The sequence below is a fragment of the Anopheles maculipalpis genome, chromosome 3RL, assembly GCF_943734695.1.
Source record: "Anopheles maculipalpis chromosome 3RL, idAnoMacuDA_375_x, whole genome shotgun sequence".
Classification (NCBI taxonomy): domain Eukaryota; kingdom Metazoa; phylum Arthropoda; class Insecta; order Diptera; family Culicidae; genus Anopheles; species Anopheles maculipalpis.
Window position 1 is genome coordinate 54,492,359 of NC_064872.1, and position 20,525 is coordinate 54,512,883.

General features: G+C 45.4%; 2 protein-coding genes across 2 annotated transcripts in view; one reads left to right on the forward strand and one right to left on the reverse strand.

Moving 5' to 3' along the window:
- LOC126563180 (selenoprotein F) overlaps window positions 1-20,525 on the forward strand; it is an 805,869-nt gene that overhangs the window by 553,377 nt on the left and 231,967 nt on the right. The gene's annotated exons all lie outside the window — the stretch shown is intronic.
- The window catches only part of LOC126563591 (dendritic arbor reduction protein 1-like), a 110,727-nt gene that overhangs the window by 36,394 nt on the left and 53,808 nt on the right, over window positions 1-20,525 (reverse strand). The window contains exon 5 of the mRNA XM_050220236.1: window positions 7,165-7,224. Within this exon, the coding sequence (XP_050076193.1) occupies window positions 7,165-7,224 (60 nt within the window). The remainder of the gene's footprint in view (window positions 1-7,164; window positions 7,225-20,525) is intronic.

Sequence of the window (20,525 nt, forward strand, 5' to 3'; positions counted from 1 at the left end):
TTTTTAAATATGGCTCATGTTCGAAAAGTAGTGTAAAATGGTGCTACTCCGTAATTGAATATTCAAATGTTGCCTTCGAATGGATGGCGGGCGAGTATTATGTTGCAGTTGATATGCAGATGAAGACAGATGGCATAAATCATTTGAGCGGTGCATGTCAAGCGCTACAAATTAAGGGTTCAGTGTACGTTGGAATAACATTTTTACGACACATACGACACACGAGGGCTCAAGGCTGTCCTCAAGAGCGATGGCATTAGAAGAGCATCGAAGTAAACATTATAAATACCTTGTCATTGTGACATTTAATAAATACGCTCAAGCTCTCACTCGTACATGCCGACACTTTTGCGAGATAATTGATACAAAATTCCTCCTCTCAACACTCATCGACCCATATTTGCAACCTTACTCTCAATCTTTAAATCCGCATTACCACAATATTACACATTTTCAACGTTTACCGATAAAATAAAACAGAAAAATCAGAGTTCCAGCAATCGGTCCGTGTCGAAAGCGATCCCAATTGTGGCAACTCACCACCATCATCACCCCGAGGGCAAGATATCATTATTGGTCCGTGTGCCAATTTTATGGCCCATATTCACTTTTACCAACCGAAAACAGGGAGGCAAAAAAAAATGGAACTTCATTAACCGTGTATCTCAGATCTCGAGTATCCCTTTTTATCGCCATTCTTACATTTCCAGCACTGATGTTGGTTTGCGATCTTTACTAAATGTCTTTTTTTCCCCTTCTTCTTCTCTCCATACGTTGAGGTTTGTGTGGATATGTGTGTTTTTATACATTCATTATCGTTTTCCTACCATTTTTACCCTTCTACGGCACGCAAAGCCGTAGGTGAATGGCATGCAAAGTATTTGACGACTAATTAAATGTTGCTTTATTATTTTTATAACTGTCCGGAGGACGATGTTTGACGCCGATCGGGCCCCACTGTCTGGCAGTAGTGGGATCAGGAAAAAAGCTGAAGGATACAGACTGTTTTGAGCCGCGCTGAGCGACACACACACATTAGTGAAGGATGGATTTGGGGACTCCATAGGTCACCCGAAATTTAGCCTAATTGATCGTCGAGTCAAAATTAACACCGAGCTGAGCGAGAGCAGCAGCAGCTTGATGGTTCGATTTAATCTCGTAGACGAATTGGCAACATAGCCGGGAGCAATGGGGTGAGATCCGAATTCCCTTAAAACGATACCACTGGCTCCGCTAATCGCGACCATAGCTTCGGGGTGTGCGGAACTCTCAAATAGCCCGATCGCGATAATGGCGTCAAATCTTGACACCTATCGGGATTTCGTTGTTTTTGTGTAGTGATTGTTGTTGGGAGGGTTAAGAATCAGCTCAAGAGCCCGGAAAGAAACGCTTGACAGAGCATGCATCTATTGGCTGTTGGCTTTTTAAACAACAGCATCGTTGATTGTAAGCGACGATCGAGAGATGGGGGGGGGGGGGGGGGGGGGGAGGACGATCGCACTCGGCTTATGATACTTATGTCTGCTGCCTTCCTAAAGCTCGTCGAGAGCTGCCGGTGTTGCACGGGCAACACTGGAATATCATCGAACCGGAGAGACAGAATGCCTCCGGACAGCACGCGGCAGCGATCAATCATAATTCTTTAAGTACAGCCCTGAGTGTTAGAGGCTGGCTGGTGCCTCCGGGCAGTGCGAGTCAGGTATTTGAGGCACCTTTCGCTTCACCAAAATCACTTAAACATCGCCTTTTCCGTAGACCGTGGAGCATACCGGGCTCCGCCGAGTTCACCCCCCCCCCACCCCCTCCCAGAAGACTTCTGTGTGATGTGTACTTGAGTTGCTTTCTTCTTCTAGCATAGGTGTTCTAAGGGCTGAAACTGGCTGGATGGAATTCGAGCAGAACGACTGGTGTGAACTATTCGAATTGGTCCTCACGTAGCAAACGATCGACCGGCTACTCTCGCGCGAGTTTTGCGTAACTCGCGGTGCGATAGGAAGAGAAATCGAGGCATGCTTTGAATGGTTGGCCACCAATGCGACCACCCGTTGCTCGCTGTCGCCCGCACGCAAGCTTGGAAGCAAGGATATGGATCTGAGGTTAATGCTTGAGATCGTTTCTATTTGTACAGTGTTGCCTCTCACCTACCGGATCGGGAAGAAGAAAAAAAGAGCTTGTTTTGACACGGCGGTACGCTAAAACTGTAGCTCTTATAAATGGTTTATTTCTCCCCTAGCCATCCACTCCGGTCCCGATAATTCCAAGATCGATGAGATTAAGATTGAAAGTTTTGGGATATTTTCTCACTTTTCATGCACTGCCACTAGAACCTTGCTTCTTGCATTGTGCGCTATCTCAGATTAACATTTCGTTAGCTTTTTTTTTGTTGTTTATCGGCACCACGTGTAAGAGAGTCCATTAATCTTTCCACTCCGAAATCGATTGCAGTGGAAAAAGACAGTGTTTATGCAGAGGGAAACGTATCGATCGTTATAGTTAAATTCCTTGCACAACTAAGGTACACATACGCGTAATGCGATCACACACACACCTACCACCACCAAAGCACACATACACATCGCGCCTAGCACTGTGACTAATGGCAGCAATAAAAAAGGGAGAATAATCGTTGGCCCTGCACACACAGCCGCATGAGGTGGCGACACGATAAGAACGGTATATGTTAGCCGGTGTTGGCCACAACCTTCCTCGCCCGACCCAACCAATTGATTGAAGCGAACGGAGCGACTAAAAAGTGTGGCAAATTTGCGTAGTTACGCTAGTAGTGTTGAGGTATTGTGGACGCAGGAAGAGGGACAGTGGACAGGACAGTTTGAAGGGTGAGCGAGGCTACGAGGAGTAGCTTCGAATTCAGTTCCGCATTCGCACGGAATGGTTAGAAAGGGTAGATCACTCGATCGGTTTCCATCAGGCGGGTGCGTGTAATGGCCACCGTTCGACTGTTGGCTCCCTACGAAAGAGACGGACAGCAGTGGATGGGGAGGTGGTGAATTAATTATTGGAAACACTAAATAAATGTTCGCCGCTACACCGATCGACTGATAGATCACGCTGGATTTTGTACGTGCGATGGAAGGTGCTGCAAAGTGTTGGACAAAAAGTTGGCGAAAAAAGCACCGGAAAAGTGTTTCAAGTGTAGGCCCAAACTGTGCGAGGTTTGTGTCGATTTTAATCTAAACGGGAGTTGTAACTATGGCCCAAGTCAAGTGTTGTGTGGACCATGTATCTTGGTACATGCGGATAATAACGTAACGTACGCTGCAATAGATCTTTACAACTTTGACTATTGTGCCAGAGAAAAAGGTGAAAAAGTTTTGGTTCTCTGGTTCCTACTACTTTCTACTTCTGTCCTTAGGGTTAAAACTCGTTGTAAAAACCAATTCTCATATGTCAATTCTTGACAATACGGCACTGGACCGTCATTATTAATTATAAATAAAAATATGTCAATTCTTCTTGCTCTGTAATACTGTTTCCGTATAACATATTCCGTATAATAAGTTTGACAACTGCTGATGGTGTCAAACTGTTTATGCCCGTAAAATCGACCAAAGATTGTGCTAATCTACAGCAAGCTGTCTCGGTTTTCAACTACTAGTGCGTCCTCAACTGTTTGTCTCTATGTATCGAAAAGTGTTTTGTTTACGCGTGCGAAATCAATGGTTAATTATGATCTTTATATAAACGGCGTATGCGTTACAAGAACTGCACCAAAAATAGTCCCTCGGACTTCATTACGACAAAGTTATCAACCGCGCCAATAGAACTCTAGGATTTATATTCAAACTGACACGTGACTTTGACGACTCCCGGTGTTTAAAAGCTCTGTATTGCTCTGTATTGCTGTATTGCTGTCCAAAGAAAGTTCACACGTTTCGCGATTCGTAAGTTAGGATGGGCCGATAGTTCCTCCCTCCCATCATACACTGAGCGTTGTCAACTGTTAGGCCTCGAGCCTCTGGAACATCGGCGATATTTGTATCAAGCCACATTCAGAGCAGGACTTCTTTTAGGAACTATCGACGATCCCTATTTATTAGGAGAAGTTAGATTTAATGCGTAACAAATTTAAAAATTTGTTACGCATCCGTCTTACTACGAACTAATTATCTGTACATGACATATGTTTTAATTTATAAGTCTTGTAAAATTGTAATCCCCCTGCTTCGTTAAGCCGTAAACGGCTGACGATCAATAAACAATGATAATAATAATTATTATAATAATAAATATAGGATAAATATAAAAATAATACAGGATCGCTAAAACATGCGATCATCGACTGAATAATTGTGACAATCAGCCAATAATATATCACAGGAGTTGATTATTATTACAGGCGATTCCTCATTGCGAGTAGATCTATGTCGAAAGAACGGCAGCTGTACAGTGCGTTCAGTTCAATCAAATGATCATATGAACTTTGTTTGTCAAGAACTTTGAATAAAGGTTGAGCGTAGAGCACGTCCAATTTAGATCGCAACTTAGAACGACAGGTCGGACGAATAGCGAGCGAACTGGAACTGGAGGTAGAATGAACGTTCTTGTTTGCTGAAAGCAAGGCTTTCTAAATTTTCGTTTAAGCATGACATTTTGTGCGAACAGTCCATTATCTATTCTCCAAAAATAGTCTTTCCATACATACAAGCAGGCCCGGTGGTACAGGCGCCAGCGGCGCCGGTCTTTAAACGGCAGGACCGGGGTTCAAATCCCATCCGGACCGTCCCCCCGTGGTGAGGGCTAACTAATCAACTACGTGGTATCGGCAGTCTAGAAAGCCATTTCGATGTCCGGCATGATCTTAGAGGTCGTTAAGCCAACAAGAAGAAGACATACAAGCAGTAAAATTAAATGCTGCAAACCAGTGAGTTTAAATAAACCCTTGAATCGAACCTGCTTTTAATGCAGAGGAACGTCTGATCACTCAAAATGTATATTCTCCTTACACCAATTTTGGATGATTCTATTTGTTTTCATGATGCCGACTGGCATTTTTACCACCCCTATTCCTCTCACTTCTCCCCCCCCCCCCCCCTCCTACATTCTAGAAAATGAACGTTAAACCTTAATCGTTCGTTCAGTTCATCAAAAAGAGCAAAAATTTTCGTTCAAGTTTACATGAAAATGCGAACTTTACCAACTCTAGTGTGTGTGAGCCTGAAGTTTTCTCAACCAATAAAATAGTTAGGTAAAAATATTCCCTCGATTGCTTTTCATTGCATAGCTATCCCTTTACAACATTCAATGACAAATTTATGACACATTTTTCTGAAGAGTTGCTGGCAAAAAAAAGACTTCTCATTCTCGCAATAAAATATGCTTTCTTGTCAACAGGTAACGGATTCTCCAAAAAAAATGCCCTTCACGACACACAACCCATCAGAACTGGGATGTAAAACAAATGGTTTCGGCCGATTGTTCACTAGCTGCCTTTCAAAATTAATGCCGTATGATATATCTCTCCCAATCAATCTTCCCCACAGCAGCGAATCGCAACCGAGACAGAAAGAATCAAAGTACAAGTAGCTAGAGCAGCAAGTGCACTCACCATCGCACAGATGATTACGTTACGTGGCGGAATTTCGTCCAATTGCATTAATTTTTTGCTGCCCGCTTCGTTTCTCCAAAACATCTCAATCATGTACGGTGTTCGGTGTTGCTGTTGTGCTGCTTCTGCTGTTGGCGGTGGTGATAACTTGCTCCAACATCGTTTAGGACACATACACACACTACCGGTAGCCGGCAGGAATGATGGAATCTGCCTCATTTTTTCATTCGTCTCTACATCTCTCTTATCACGCGTCGCCGTTGACAGGGAAACGCGAGTACAATCCCTCTTACATTGCTTTTGTAAGTTCGGAAGGATTTCTCTTTACGTGGCCGCTGCGTTACGGTTGCATCGCCTTTCAGGTACCCCTGGCACGCCCCTCCCTGCACGTCTAGCCGTCCGTTCATCCGTGCTTCATCCGTTCTGACCATTTTCCAATGCCAATAGCTGTCAAAACCTTCCGCTGCTACCGTCAATCATTTGCACAGCTCATCGAAGATAGCCGGGGCGATGAAGGCATTTCTTTGGCGAGCGCGAAAGGCCGTCCAACGACAGGGCGCCGTGCGGAAAGGACCACGCAACCGGGTACGCCAGGGTACGATTTTGTGCAAAGATGCCGCTCCACCGGTCAAAGCGAGCGTGTGAAGCGCTGGTGAGTGAAAGACTTGCTTTTATTCTTTTGTTGGCACGATTCGCGGGTTTTGCGCGAAGGGCTCCCCGCCAACGGGAACAGGTACAATGGGAAGAATATGTATATGGTCCTGCGGGGTGCACAATTGCGAATGACTTTCACTTGACAGACGAAATCGAAAATTTTCGAGCCAGCAACTTTGCAGGCCCGAAGCTGCGATTGATGGAGGAAAGTTTTTCGGATCGGATCCCGCGATCGCCTTCGTCAGAATCACGCAATGATACCATCCGAGGGTATCGGAGGTTGCGGTGGGGGGGGGGGGGGGGGTAAGGCGCAAAAAACCCGGACAAGAAACAATTCGCCACTGACGGGGTCAAGCCACCCAGCTACAACGGCATCCATTTCGGGACCTTTTACAATCGTGAGCGGGTGCGAAAAGTGTGATGCGTTTTGTAAGGAAACGTTTCGTGCAAGACCTATTTGGGACAGAATTCCTGTTTGTTCCTTGATGGGTTTTGGGAATGCTAAATGCATTCCCGCTCGCCAACCGTGCTGCAGGCAGTTGGAAGGAGATTTAAAAATGAAATAAAACTCTCGAAAACGCGATTCCAATGCTGGAGAGTTGAAAATGGAAAGGACAAATTGATGGTGAAGTTCGAGAACGGTTAATATTTCTAGTGTTGCAAAGTATGGTTTTAATGTTGCTTACATTCGTTGCTTAAAGAATTTCAAAATGACTTTCAATCATTGAACATAAACGTTCCCAAACACAGTTTGTAAATCATCACATTACGCTCTATCTCCAATACATACATATCGGAGCTATACATATCGGAAAACGAGTCAAACAATTCACACACAACTAAAGAATTCCATTACGGACCGTCCTTTGCACTATTCGTAACTTCCCCGACTTCTGCAATGGGGTTGCCTGGAGTCTTTGGGGCTTTAAATTAATTTTACTTACCGGTATGAATTCGTTGATGAGCCTTTAGATGCGAGCTTTTGGTGTACACCTTTGTGCAACCTGGAAATGCAAAGTAGGAAAAGAAAATAGAATGAAACAAGCCGCTAGTGTAATGGGCAGGAAAATTGGCACTAAATGGTTGCAAATGATGCGCTAAGTGGCTGGTTGAATCGCTCACCGCGCCCGGCGACTTGAACGCTAGCGTAAGCGAAGAACCTGATGCACCGCCCGAAGCTGAGAAAGCACACTAAGCCGCACTATTTACACGGGCTTTTTCGCCCCGGCCCTGGCTGGTGTACGTGCTTTTGGTGCTTGGAAAGTACACACCGGTAGCAGCGCAGTTGCGGTGTTTTATTATGATGAATGACAAATAACGTCCCAATGCCGCGAATGGCAGCCGTAGGTCAGGATGGGAGTTAATTAAAATTATAACTTTAATTACATCGCTCATAAAGTCAGTGACCACGCACTACCACGCACCCGATACCAGATTTCCCAGAAAGCGTCAGTCCAGTGTTGGTGTATCATTTCTGCAGATCGTCCAGATCCGTGCAGATGGAATCGGATGTCTGTCGGTCGTGCGCATTTTCGGTACGGCAGCCGATCGTAAAGTGAGCAGTTTAAATGTCAAAATCGTCGTATACGAACAGCTCAGTGTCAGGTCGGCAATAGACGGATGGCCACGATGACGACGTCAACCGTCGGTCAGTGAATGAGAGCGCAGATTTTGCGAGCTGTTTGTGACTGTGATCCACACGGTGTTGCACCGCTATGGGATTGTACGGTACCGAAGCAGGTGGCCAGAATGCTCTATAGGCGAACAAGCTCAACGACTTAATTATCCGTTTCACGGTTCCACATTAAATGGTTCAGCGATAGCTAGAAGCCGATAAACGGCAATAGCAGGCCCGTTACCTCGTTTCACTGCATCAACTGGCAAACATCTGGTCATCTGATTTGCGATTCACCTCGCACGCGGTCTTGTCGCTCAAGCAATGCTACAGGACTGACATGCTTCTTGATGCTCTCGATCGTTCGCGCACTCGATGTTACCGGTGTGTGAAGTTCAAGGGTATCGAAAACAAAATGCGCCAAACAAAACATACACACAAATAGAGAGAGAGAAAAAAAACTGTCGACACCACTTCAAAGGACCGTGGACTATTTTTGAGGCGCAGAGGCAATAACTAAGCCTCGGAACACTCGTGTGCCAACATTGGGATGCCGGATAATTGCAGTGCAAGCCCGGGTGCCCGTGTTCTTTGCCTCTGCCGAGCGAGGTGCTGGCATCGACATCGTGTTTACTAGTAATGATGGCCTTACCGGCTGACAGATAGATTAGACGCTAAAGTCAAGGATTTTCATGACCACGCGGGCCCGCTAGAGGTGGCCGCGCGAGCGATGTAACTGCGATTCATACTCATAACTGTAAAATATGATTCATGGCGATTCCAACCGGCAATACTCCAGCGCCAGCGTGTCGGTAGTAAACGCCGTGAATTTGAGAAATGTCATAGCATTGGCCTCGCATCATGGGTAGCAATGTTTGGTCTTATTTCCATGACAGGAGTGTTCAAGTTTGCCAATTGCCAGCTAGAACATCATTGTGGATGAGAACCTAATATTTTCTTCTTGTATGAATGAACAGTAAAGAAATCCATCGCGGCTTGTTGCTTTGGAAGGTTTGTTTGCCTTGGAGGTTATGCAGCGGTAACAACTCTTTGGTATCAAGAATTGGTTTGTGTGATCAACTGCAATCGAAATGGATCCACGAGAAACTCATTTAATCAAATCAAACGTCCCTAAGGTTTTTAAAGGCAACAGACTAATCAGATCGTTGCAAATCTAGAACGTTTGTAGGCCTCAATGTTAAAGGCTATACAAATAACTTCCTGATTGTCCTAGTCAGCTTCACAAATATCTTTTTAATTAGTTAGCAAACAAAAAAGAAGAAAAACCCCCATCACGACGGAATGATCCAGCTATATTGATGTGAAGAAAATAGGAAGAAGCACTCTCAGCATTGATTCGTGCTGTGCGGCGTGAACTCGTAATGCACCTTTTACCGCTGGGGATGAACAAGTGGACTCACGAACTAAATCTATTAACCTCTAAACTGAACCTCATGCTAACTGGTGATAAGTACCCGTGGACTACGGCGAACTAAATGCGAAAAAAGAGGAGAGTTTCTGAAGATGCCCTCTGGATCGGCTGAGATACGTTACCGATCACAAGGGCAAAAATTAATTCCCCACTAAATGCCGTAGCGTGCGGATGGTTTGAGACGGTAGACCATGCTCAACGGTTGGGGGGAGGAGGGGGGTCTACCGATCGGAGTGTGGTATTAATTATCAGCTACTCTATGGGAGCACAAGGAGAAAAAAATAAATAGAGCAAATATCACTTCAATTGTAATGGTTTATCAGTGCAGCTTGGCACTGAGCAAAAACGATCGTCAGTTTAAAAAACCCCTGAAGACTCGATCCAGTATTAGTTCATCTAGACGCTGTTTATTACTCTTGCTCACAAGTTTTCCTATCCGAGGGAAACGTGTTTCTATTTGGCTCCTTCAGACTGTCGCTAGCTATCTGCACACCGCCTTAGAAAAGCTACGAGGAGTCAATTGCAAACCAACAAACAAAAATATAAAAAACACGATCGACACAAAAATCTCGTCCATCGTTAGCGTCCGTCTGTGAGCATGATGTCGTGATCAAAGTCTGGTTTAGTGTGGAGCCAACTTTATCACCACTGGACATGCGCCCTTACCGACCCAGCGGTTTGTTTGCGCTGTCTCTGTTATGGTCCAGGCACTACTCCACCCAAAGAAAGGTGCTTCACTTCGTTCTGTTCCACTCCCCGCAAAAATCCTCCCTCCCTCTCGGATCGACGGCGAACGTAATCGTGGCAAGTGCGCACAATTTGTTGTAGAAATGTTTCAGCATTGCTGCACTCGCAATGCACAGTGCACGCGAGAGGCCAAGCGGCCACAACCGCAACGGGCTGCTTCACAAACTATCCACAGAGTGTCGCGTAGCCCGGGGGCAGCATAAGCAAAACCTGGAGGGCTTCGTATGAGTGTGTGTTTTTTTTTTCGGCGAGGAGGATGATTGCGCTTTTGCTAACCGCAACCAGGTAAACGAAGCAGTCTGCTGGTCGCTGATTTCAATTTACTTTTATAATTTAATTTAATTTAATGAAAATAGTTGCTCGGGAGAAAGGAGACGAGTCGGTTGCACGAGTTGTGATACGATGGGGCGGCGAAACACCGTCGTGCTGCAAATGTCGTTCCACGCACACACACACATTCGTGATTGTGGCGGCAAGCTCACACATTGCATCGTTGGCAGTAGCGGGGAAAAACTTGTGTGGAGCATGAGTGAACCAGTGCATAATACCTAATCAAAATAGCATAAATGAGGGAAAATTATCACCAGCATACTATCACGCCACACGCGACAGCCGGCAATCTTCCTTGCCAGTACAGCATGAACCTATAGCGGAGTGGAAAAGGGCGGGCAAAAAAAAAAAACATAACTCATCGAAACAGAAGGTGATGGAGAGAAAGAAAAAAATGCAGCACAGATTCAAGCCATTTATCCAAACATGGTGTTAAATTGTTTAGCGAACAACGTTACCCGGTTTGGCTGCCATTCGGTGTTTACCTTTCTTTGGTGATATTTCGATCGTCTGGTTTGGCGTGTCAGGCGGGACAATAAGTGAATGCGAAAACGATTTCTTACCGTGCTATTGTGCTCCCGATTAAGAGAGACAGCGCAGGAGTAGAAAAAGTGTTATTTTCTAATTGTGCAATGACGTGCAGCAGCGAATTGTGTAAGGGAGTCTTGACTATCCATAATAAGCTTGTAACCACCTTATAGAATTTCGGTTCAAAAGTTTAATTTTAAACCTGTGAAAAGGGATAAAGTACTCTAGCAACATGTTAAGATCAATCAATAAGATCGGGTATTCCACGACTTAGTAAGACGTCTCATACCTTAAAAGAATCGTAGTTTTGACAGATTCTTGAGTAATAAGTGTTACTTCGAGGCTCTGGATAGAGATATTATTTTATTTGGTTAGAACAGCCTGTCCATTATGCTGGCTACAATGCGTAATAAATATGTATAAAATCCAGGAATGACCTAACAGTTCAGAGGTGAAAGTGACCCAGGAGGTCCAAAGTCTCTTTAAAACTTCCAACAACAACAACCTAACAGTTAAAACGGTCTCAAGAATAATTGTAAGTTAAATATCGTACGATTTCACTTTACTTTGGTGCAATCTTGCAGCGCTGTAATTTTTAAGTGTCCTCTTCAGGCTTGATTTTAGTCCAGCTGTCATTTTCCTGAAGTGTAAAAAAATGGTTTCCATGAGTTCTGTTTCTGTTACTGCATTGTTCTGTTTCATTACTACTGCATGAACAAATCGGAAAAAAAATCCAAGGACCGAAAGTCATCGTATATTAGTGAGAGTTTATGGCGACCATGCTCTGCCAGAAAGTAGCAATTTTTCTTTAGAGGACGAAGAATAGCTCCAGATATTCCTTGAGACACGATGGAGAACTTCAAGGCAACGCTGGTTGAAGATCCTTCGCAAACGCAAGACGAATATACAAATGTGTTTGAGGTAACTCGGTCAGCCATTTGCCAACGTTTCAAACTATGGGGATGGTCCGCAAGATAGGATATTGATTGCCTTACGAATTGAAGCCAAGGGACCATCGACACCCAGGCCGAGTATTCAAGAAAAACTCTACCATATGTGGCAGCGCCGATTAAAAAATATTTTAAAAACGCTGTAAAGACATTACTCTACCCGACGTGCAGTCCAAACATCAAACCTTCTTAAAATCAACTTTTCCGATCGATGCAATATGGCCTATCAGAGCTGCACTTCTCCTATTTTAGAGACGTGAAAAAATGGATCGGTAAATGCATAGCGTCCAAAGAACCCGGTTTTTTCCCGAAGGAATCCGTAATTTGCCAAAAAGATGTGAAAAAGTAATAATCAACGATAAAAAAAAACGTTGGAAATTGAAGGAGTTATTAATTCTTCATAATCCTCTTCTTCTTGGCTTAAAGACCTTTTAAGGTCACGCCAGCCGTCGAATGGCTTACTAGACTTGCCGATACCACGTAGTCCTCACTATGGGGGGACGGTTTTTCATAATAAAGAATTCAAGTTTGAAAAAAGGATATCCACTCTAACCTATATCCGCAAATCATTCATCCGTAGCAAGGTCTGACCCATTAGCTTCTCTACCCCAATAGTATATTTGAGTGAGGGATCCCGTACATTGTGATCCAAGAATTCTCGACGTTTCAGTTTTAAAAGATGAAGAATACGATTTACTATAAAATCTTTCACTAGCATTTCGGTTTGGTTGTTGAATTTTTGGGGTAGTTTTGGCTTTTTCGTATTGTTTTTCTTTACTTAACATTCTGCTAGCACATACCAGTTGTGTACTTACTTACTGGCCTAATGGAAGTCCATGAAACCGGATAATAAATCGTTCTCATGAATTAACGGCCCAATATTCAAAATCCACTCAATCAAATGCTTTGTCAAAATGGTGTTACATATATAAGTAAAAATTGAAACCATACTGGCATGATGGAAAAATCTTAACTCAACCACCGAGTAGAAAACTATCAAACTATCATTCGGATTAATAAGTAGCACTTATGTTGCAGAAGGTGTGCTGTGCATGTCCAGCTGTTTCATGTTCAAATCGATGGATACTTCATCATCAAACTAGTGCGAAAGAAAAGTGAAACTTTAAGTGATATTCTTGCTTATGAGATTCAAATGTAGGCACTGTACGCGTTGAAATAACTCCAGTATACTTAAAAAAATAAACTTTCAAATTAAGAAACACAAAAGAGCTCCTGAACAATGATAACCGCTGTATGAGCGCTAAAACCTGATGATCACAATAGGGAAGCCATACATCACCAAACTACCGATAACGATCGCTGCAATTGTTGCAAATCCAATCTATTCACCCACGTACGTCAAAACTAACTCGATCTTGTGCCTCCATCGACCATTCTACTGCTGGTGACCGTGAGGTTTATCCGGAAAGACTTACGGGTCATGTTTATATTGCATCAATTACACAGCAGGCTTCAATTGTTCGATCGACGCAACCCGACGGCGTTTGAAAATATGAAACAACATTCCAAGGAAACGCCCGTGACTGTGCAAAAACGGTTGATTTGGGCAGCTGTTGGCGTCGTATCAACCCAATTTCGCAGCCATAGCGCCCAACGCTAGGCTCGGGTGCGCGATGCACGTATGAAGCGAAACGGACGCGTCTAGCTTAATGACGCGTTGAAAGGTAATAGTTTACCAGATTCCAGATTCCGTCGACCGGGTTGCTGTGGGTCCACGTTTAATGGTGTTTTCGGTTGATCCGGTGCTTATTCGCTACCGCCATCAGACCGTGCAGCCGTGACTGACGGTCGAACAAAGGAACCAATGTGTCGGCGTACGTGGCCAGGGCTGTTGCGACCGAAATTATGCGCCCCAGCTACCAATGCGATCGGCGGGTGTCTTACACGGACGGACAGCTTGCCGGACCAATGCCATGAGAGCATGCTGGCTGATAATTAAGGTCACTCGTGCGACTCGAGAGAAGGTGAACTATGGTTCACTTTCGTTTTCATACCAGCGTTTGCCTCTGCCCTGTCTATCTTCTGGCTTAGAATTGGGGATTGATGCGATTGTTGGCTGCTGCTGGGCAGCGTATCGGCACGCTCCAAACGGTCATTATAACGATGTTGTCAAAATCGGTAAAAAGAGCCGTACATCCCTCCGCCACGGACCGGGCGGGCTGGCGATGTCTTAATTATGCCCCTGTTGGTCCATCAACTGTTTTGCGCGTGGAAACGCCCCGGGTTCAGGGCTAGCGCCTCCATCCTGTTGAAATGAAATTGACACTCCAATAAGCACCAACATAATGGGATCGTTATGCGTGCGGTCGAGCCCCAGCCTGGCGTGAGGATACCAGCCCGACATTACCGAATCATGTCGCGTAGCAGTGGTGGAAAGGAAGAAACTCGGCCCGAAAATATTTTAATAGCCTTTTGTACGGCTCGCGTATCCTTCTGCTGGCTAGTCTGCTCCGAATGACGAGCTCGGGGCGATAATGGTTAAATGTTTATGCCGTGCCGTTGAAATCAATCAATTCCCTCTTGTTTGCGACCCTGGCGAGCGATCGTCAAATAAGAGCATGCATGCATGACCGATATCAGACAGAAGTTTGGACGCCGATGGAAGCTGAGCTCGGTTTTGCAATCATCCTCACGTCCCGGACATACGGTTTTCCTTTCCTTCCCCTTCGACACCCACGTGTGTACTAGGGGTCTGGTTGCCCGGTATCTTGGGGCCCGCTGCGTGGTGCCCGTAGTGCAATCGCAATTTGATCTCAGTGGGGTAAAAATCCAATAAACTACAATCTATTCATTACCTCAGTGCTCTTTTGGGCGTTCGCTGGCCTGTTCGCGCGTGCAGAGGCCTAAATCAGGCCAATCATCACATGCAGAGCAAATATGAATGAATAAGACTGACGGGGACTGTCTCACACAACCCCACCGACCGTCGCCCTCGTCGTTTTGTCCTATCAGTTTTCGGGGCGTTTGAAAGGAATAGCGCACTCGAAGGTGCCCTCCTCGGTTACGGCGAATGGTCCAGTTTGAACTATGCTTTATATAGTTGCAGCTCATGCTTGTTTTCCTCTCTCCCTCGTTCGGTGCTGTTCTTTTTTCCGTAAAGCGTCTGCGAGCCACTCCGGTTTATGGTGCCGTGCCGTGGTTTTGCATGACCCATCGAAGGCTAAGCCTAGCGAGATACCAGCTGGGGATCTCTTCGTGGCCTCGCACCAACAATGCGAAATAAAAATAAAATATTAAATTTTATAACTTATTCTGATCATTTATTACAGTCGATCCCGGACCAGGGGGAACCTTAAGTAGGGCCTCCCCGCGAGCGAGCGTGAAAGCGAACGTGCCAATTCAAAGCCGATCAAAACAGAAATAGAATTGTATCAAAGCGCACGGTACCGGGGTACCGGTTGATAAATGCGTGCGATCATTCGAATGCGAAGATCATTTACCAAACTTCACAACTTTGGTTGCCGAATCCGTAACCTTTCACTTTTTTTCCCCCACCTCAATATATCCCGCATTACTGCGATGCGGCGTTCATGGTCATGGTGGTGACTCAATTGGCAGCTATTTCGTAGTTATTCCAAACCGTTCAAATGATCCAATCGTCACCAGATTGTTTGGACGTTAGCATGACGAGCGTGCAATTTGTGTCATTATGTGGCTAAACGCATTCGCTCTGTTATTCCGCCTCGCTGTTGCTTCACGCAAGGCGCGGGATGTTCCGGAATGTCGGCACCACATGCACCCTTCCATCCTTCTGTTTCATGATTCCTGCCCGGTGCCCGGTACATCCACTGCAGCAAATACGTCCAGCATCTTCCAAATGCAATCGAACCCGAACCGTCTTGTGAAGAAGGTGCACAAGACTGCACCGAGGTACGGCGACCGGGTCATAAAGTGAAACGGTTATTATCAATTGGCAACGTGTGTGCAGGCTGTGCGGTGGTAGGGGGGGGGGGGGGGCGGTTGGGCGCCGTTTCGGAAAATGGAAGCTAATTAATGATTCGGTCATGAGCGCAATAAGGATTAATTAAATTTTATCTGATGGTGCCCCGCGACTTATGGGACACGACCGTGATCTGCGGAATTCGCTTGCTTCCGGCAGATTTACCGTGAGGGAGTTTCACCAAATGCTGGTAGCCCATGCAATGCGATTGCCAAGCAGTAGAAAACAGCAATCGAACCATCTGGAAAGTCGTGATAAGGAACGTCTTCTGTACGTTTAGCTTTGTTGATTCACTAGACCAGTTTAGTTTCAATTTAAAGCTGTGATTGAAAAATAATTCGCCCCCGTTAGAGATTTCTGCGTGGAGCGAATACTAATCCAACGTCGTTACCTTTAGTTGGAGTTGCAGGGAGGGTTTTTATTTTACAATTTGGATGGTTTATCGGCTATTTACTAATTGTTTAATTTTGAATCCCATTCCTTTAATTGCTAAATGTTATGAAGGACGAGTTCAAAACGTATCGAGTTTGGAACATGTAAGCATTACAGAATTTTATTTTTACGTTTTTTAACGTAGAACTGTCGGGCGGCGCGTTGGTGTAGGCAACAGCGGGGCCGGTCTTCAACCGACAGGACTGGGGTTCAAATCCAATCCGGGGACCGTTCCATAGTAGTGAGGATTTGAACTCCCAACTACGTGGTTATCGGCAAGTCTAGTAAGCCATTCGGATGGCTGGCGTGACCTTACGGCCGTTAAGCCAAGAAGAAGAAGGAGAAGAAGAAAAAGAAGAAGATAGAACTGCTTTGCTAGACTAGACTCTTATTGATTGAGAATATTTCTTTAAGAATTAAAATCCTCCTTTTTGTGTACTGTTCTTTGTACCTTGAAAAAAATTATTCTAAACCAGGAAATACATTTAATCCCACTGCCATGAAGACATATTGTACACCAATTTGAAAATGATATAAGCCAGGTGATTAACCTTCAGCAATAAAGAAACATTGTTTTGTGCTTAAATTGACAATATCCGGTTTGCTGGAACAGATACGAAGTACAGCGTATGACTGCTTTTTTTTTTCTCCTTGCTACACACCACCCATTTCAAAGCCCTCTAACGAGGGTAAAGTAAGCTGTACCGATTTCACGTTGTTGTTGTACTTAAAACATGTTCCCATGCGTTCGATTCCTTGTTCTCGAACTGATGAACTAGAATCGATCTGCGGTCAAAATCGAGTTTGGTTCGATGTGTTGCGCCGCCAGCGGGAGGAGATTAAGGGCCTACCAAACGCGAATACAAATCTCGGAACCCCGAGAACCCAACACCAGATCGATCGATAATGTTCGTCCGAACCTTATGGCATATGCCACAGCGGTGTTGTTCGGGCCCTGTCGCTGCCCCGTACAATCGTAACGCGTAAAAACTGTGTATCATGCCTTTTTGATTGATTGGTAAAGAAAAATCACGTCACACTCGCGTCAGCTAAGAATTCGATCTTGATTCACGATCATTCGTCAATGGACAAAGCACCCGGGTGACGATCAAGATTGGCTTGCGCTAGTTCTTGTATGCAAGGAAGAAGAAGAAAAAAAAAACAGAACATAAAAGCATAAATAAAGCACTACTCCCAAACGGTCCGACCTCGGGCAGACACGGGGGTAGAAGTGGAGTTCAGAAGTTCAGCAAATCCAGACCCTGAGTGCCGTGTGCTTGTTTGTTTGTTCGCGCGGTGGCAATTGAGTGACCCCCGCCGACATGTCCTCGACACGACGGTAACAAACAAACAATTGCCGGCTCGAAAGCTTCGATCCCGGCGTAACCGGTGCCAGATTGTAGCGTATTAATCATAAATTGTATCGACAAATTCAATTGGATTGGAAGTTGTGTAAAGCGCGACTAATAACAGGGAGCAAACAAACATTGGCGCGTTATTAATGATTTTTCAATTTTCAAACCTCCCCCGAACTGTGCGGGCTGCTTGGGGATCTGTGCTGGGACGGGGCCTCTATTTGTCCTGATAGAGCGCCGGAGAACTTTGTACGCGTTGACACACGATGTGTTTCGCCGCTGCGGTAATGTAGTGTAACATGCCAAAAGCTGCAACACTAGCGTGGCCCAAAGACACGCTGACAGATGACACTGTTGAAGGGGCTCCCTGCAATGGCAAATCCTGGATCCCAGGGTTTATGCTCGGTTCGACATCCTACTCCATGTCAGCGGGTTGTTGGCAGTAACAGTGATTATGTTGCTGCTGATTTAGCTACCAATCGGATTCGAAAGATGATGTGCACTGCAACACGGCTGCTGCACGTGCAGCAGCAGAAGATATTGTGGAACTAGTTCAGCCGGGAGTGCATCGCTCACATTACGCGCACCGAATCGCGCACGTTTCTCACCACTCTATATGGAATCGACGCTGTATCGAGCCGATGACAACTTTTTCACCCACCATCTACAGTGCATCCCGGGTGCTCAGTGTGTTGTCTGTCTTCCCAGCTGTCAGTTCACGAGGTGGCGGCAAAGATGGATGGCGTGTGAAAGGGGAATAGTACAGTCTGGCGCACTCGCGAGTTGCAGAAAAAAAATCCGAATAGGAATCAATAAATCATTGTTTCCCACCTCCTTGATCGGGAACGATCGGTGGGGAGGCAATCGGGACGCAATTATTAAATCTTATTATGTGATAAATCATGATTAAAAATTCTGCTCCTTTCGCGAGGGTATCGCAAGTGGCTGTGCCACCGAGACGGCCACCGTTCGCTGCTTAATGCATGGAAGAAAAACGTGAGCATTGCTCGACACATCCGGCAAGGTGAGACGTGCTTTCCTCCAGCAACGGGAGTAACCTGCCGATCACCATTAATTGATTTAATTAGAGAAAATAATTACGCGCTTCGTTAGGACAATTGTGTTTGCCCACGGCTGTGCAGAGACTTAGCAGCAGGCAGCGCAACAACAACAAAAATCAGATCACCAATCGATCGAGGTGCTTAACTGCGTGCGGATAAAAACTGGCGTAACATCTGTCTGGACTTTGTGACTGATCCTCTATTAAATGGACCACTTCCTTGTAGATTTTTTTTTTTGGTCGCTACACAAGGACCTGTGGACGCCCCGGTTGAAAGTGGGAAGGTTTCACTTTTGCCCGACAATAACATTGCCAATTGCGAATTCGATCGCGTTAAATTGGTTCAGGGTGAAAATTACGGTTAATTGGTGGCGGTGTGACGCTGGCGGTGGCAGGTTTCCTCCGTACATTTGTGATGACGTTTGATCGACGACCCAAAGGTGTTGTCTTGGAGTGTTGGAGCTCGGGGGAAGGCGTTCGATTCTGTCGCGACTGCTAGCCCTGATTAGCTGACGAGTTGTGATCGAGATTGTGACGGGTCATAATAATCAGCAGGCGGCTCAATTTGCACAAAAAATGGCTCCAAGACAGCTTACGGGTAAATCGTATGGTTTGGGTTTAGCTGTTTCTCGTGGATGAAATTCAGTTAACAGAACAAGATGGTTTAAATTTCAAATTTTAAATAATGCGAATCAAATGAAGTGGTTCACCCAGCTTGTAAGAAAGTAAAAAAAACCGTTCCTGATACACTTAACTAATCCTTATTCATGGTAAAGTGTTAGCTATGCTGTTCTACCCATATCAGCACTAATTACCGACTCTTTCAATAGCTTCATTCACCTGCACTGTCTCTCGGCCGCCTCCCTTTTTACCGTAGAAGGTAAACTCCACCCCAGCGTTGACGAAAAGCTCAGCAATGCGCTACAAAGCTATGGGAAAAATGCATCGAAAGTTGAGTTCTCCACCATACACAAAGGCCTTGTTTGGACGTGGGTGAAAATGAAACTTTTCTAGTCCCGGCAAGCTGGGTACAAATTGATTCATCAGCTGATCGTTGCTAGTTACCGTGAAAGAATATCGCACGTTGACCAATCCCGCAGGTTGTACCGTTGTACGCGAGACGCGGTGGAACACTCGAATAAGGTAACTTCACGCTTTGCTACCCCCATTTACGCCTCGCGATCGCGATCACGAAGCAGGGGATGTGGGGGGGGGGGGGGGGATGGAGAGGGCACACACAGACGGACGAACGACCGACGAACCGAGAGTGATAATTATCGATTTTAAATGGCGCGTACGCAAAGGAAAAACGAGCACGTTTGCGGTCGGGTCTCCTTTTGCTGAGGGATCGCCCTCAAACATCATAATCAAAAAGGGAGAAAGAGAGAGAGAGAGAACTAATGAATTATCGCGTAAATGTCTTAATTTTATTGCAGCACCAATGCATGCCCGGATCGGGATCGAGTACTGCCGAGGACAAGCTCTCTAGGGAATGGGCGACCCTTTGGGTGACTTCTTTGCCGGTAGCGGTAGGTAGTGAAAAATTGACGAGTGATTTTTCTCACATTCCATTTATGGATGGCACCTGGAACCGGCCGGCCTGAAAAGACCTGCGCAAGACATCCGTGCTGTAAGTGTTTGGTGCTGATTACCCTCCGGTAGGTCTATCGATAGGGTTGTCGATGGCAGTCGATCCATACACAAAACAAACATACTGCTAGGCGTTTGGACAAAATTATCCATATTGTTAATTATCTGGCTGCTCAATCGGGCACAGGAACATGCATCGGGTGTGGGGTGTTGTCGCTGACCGCTACTACACCAACACTGCATTTGGTAATGAAGTGATCATTTGGACAATCGTGTTATCAGCAGGTAAAGATCGCCCTGCAGTC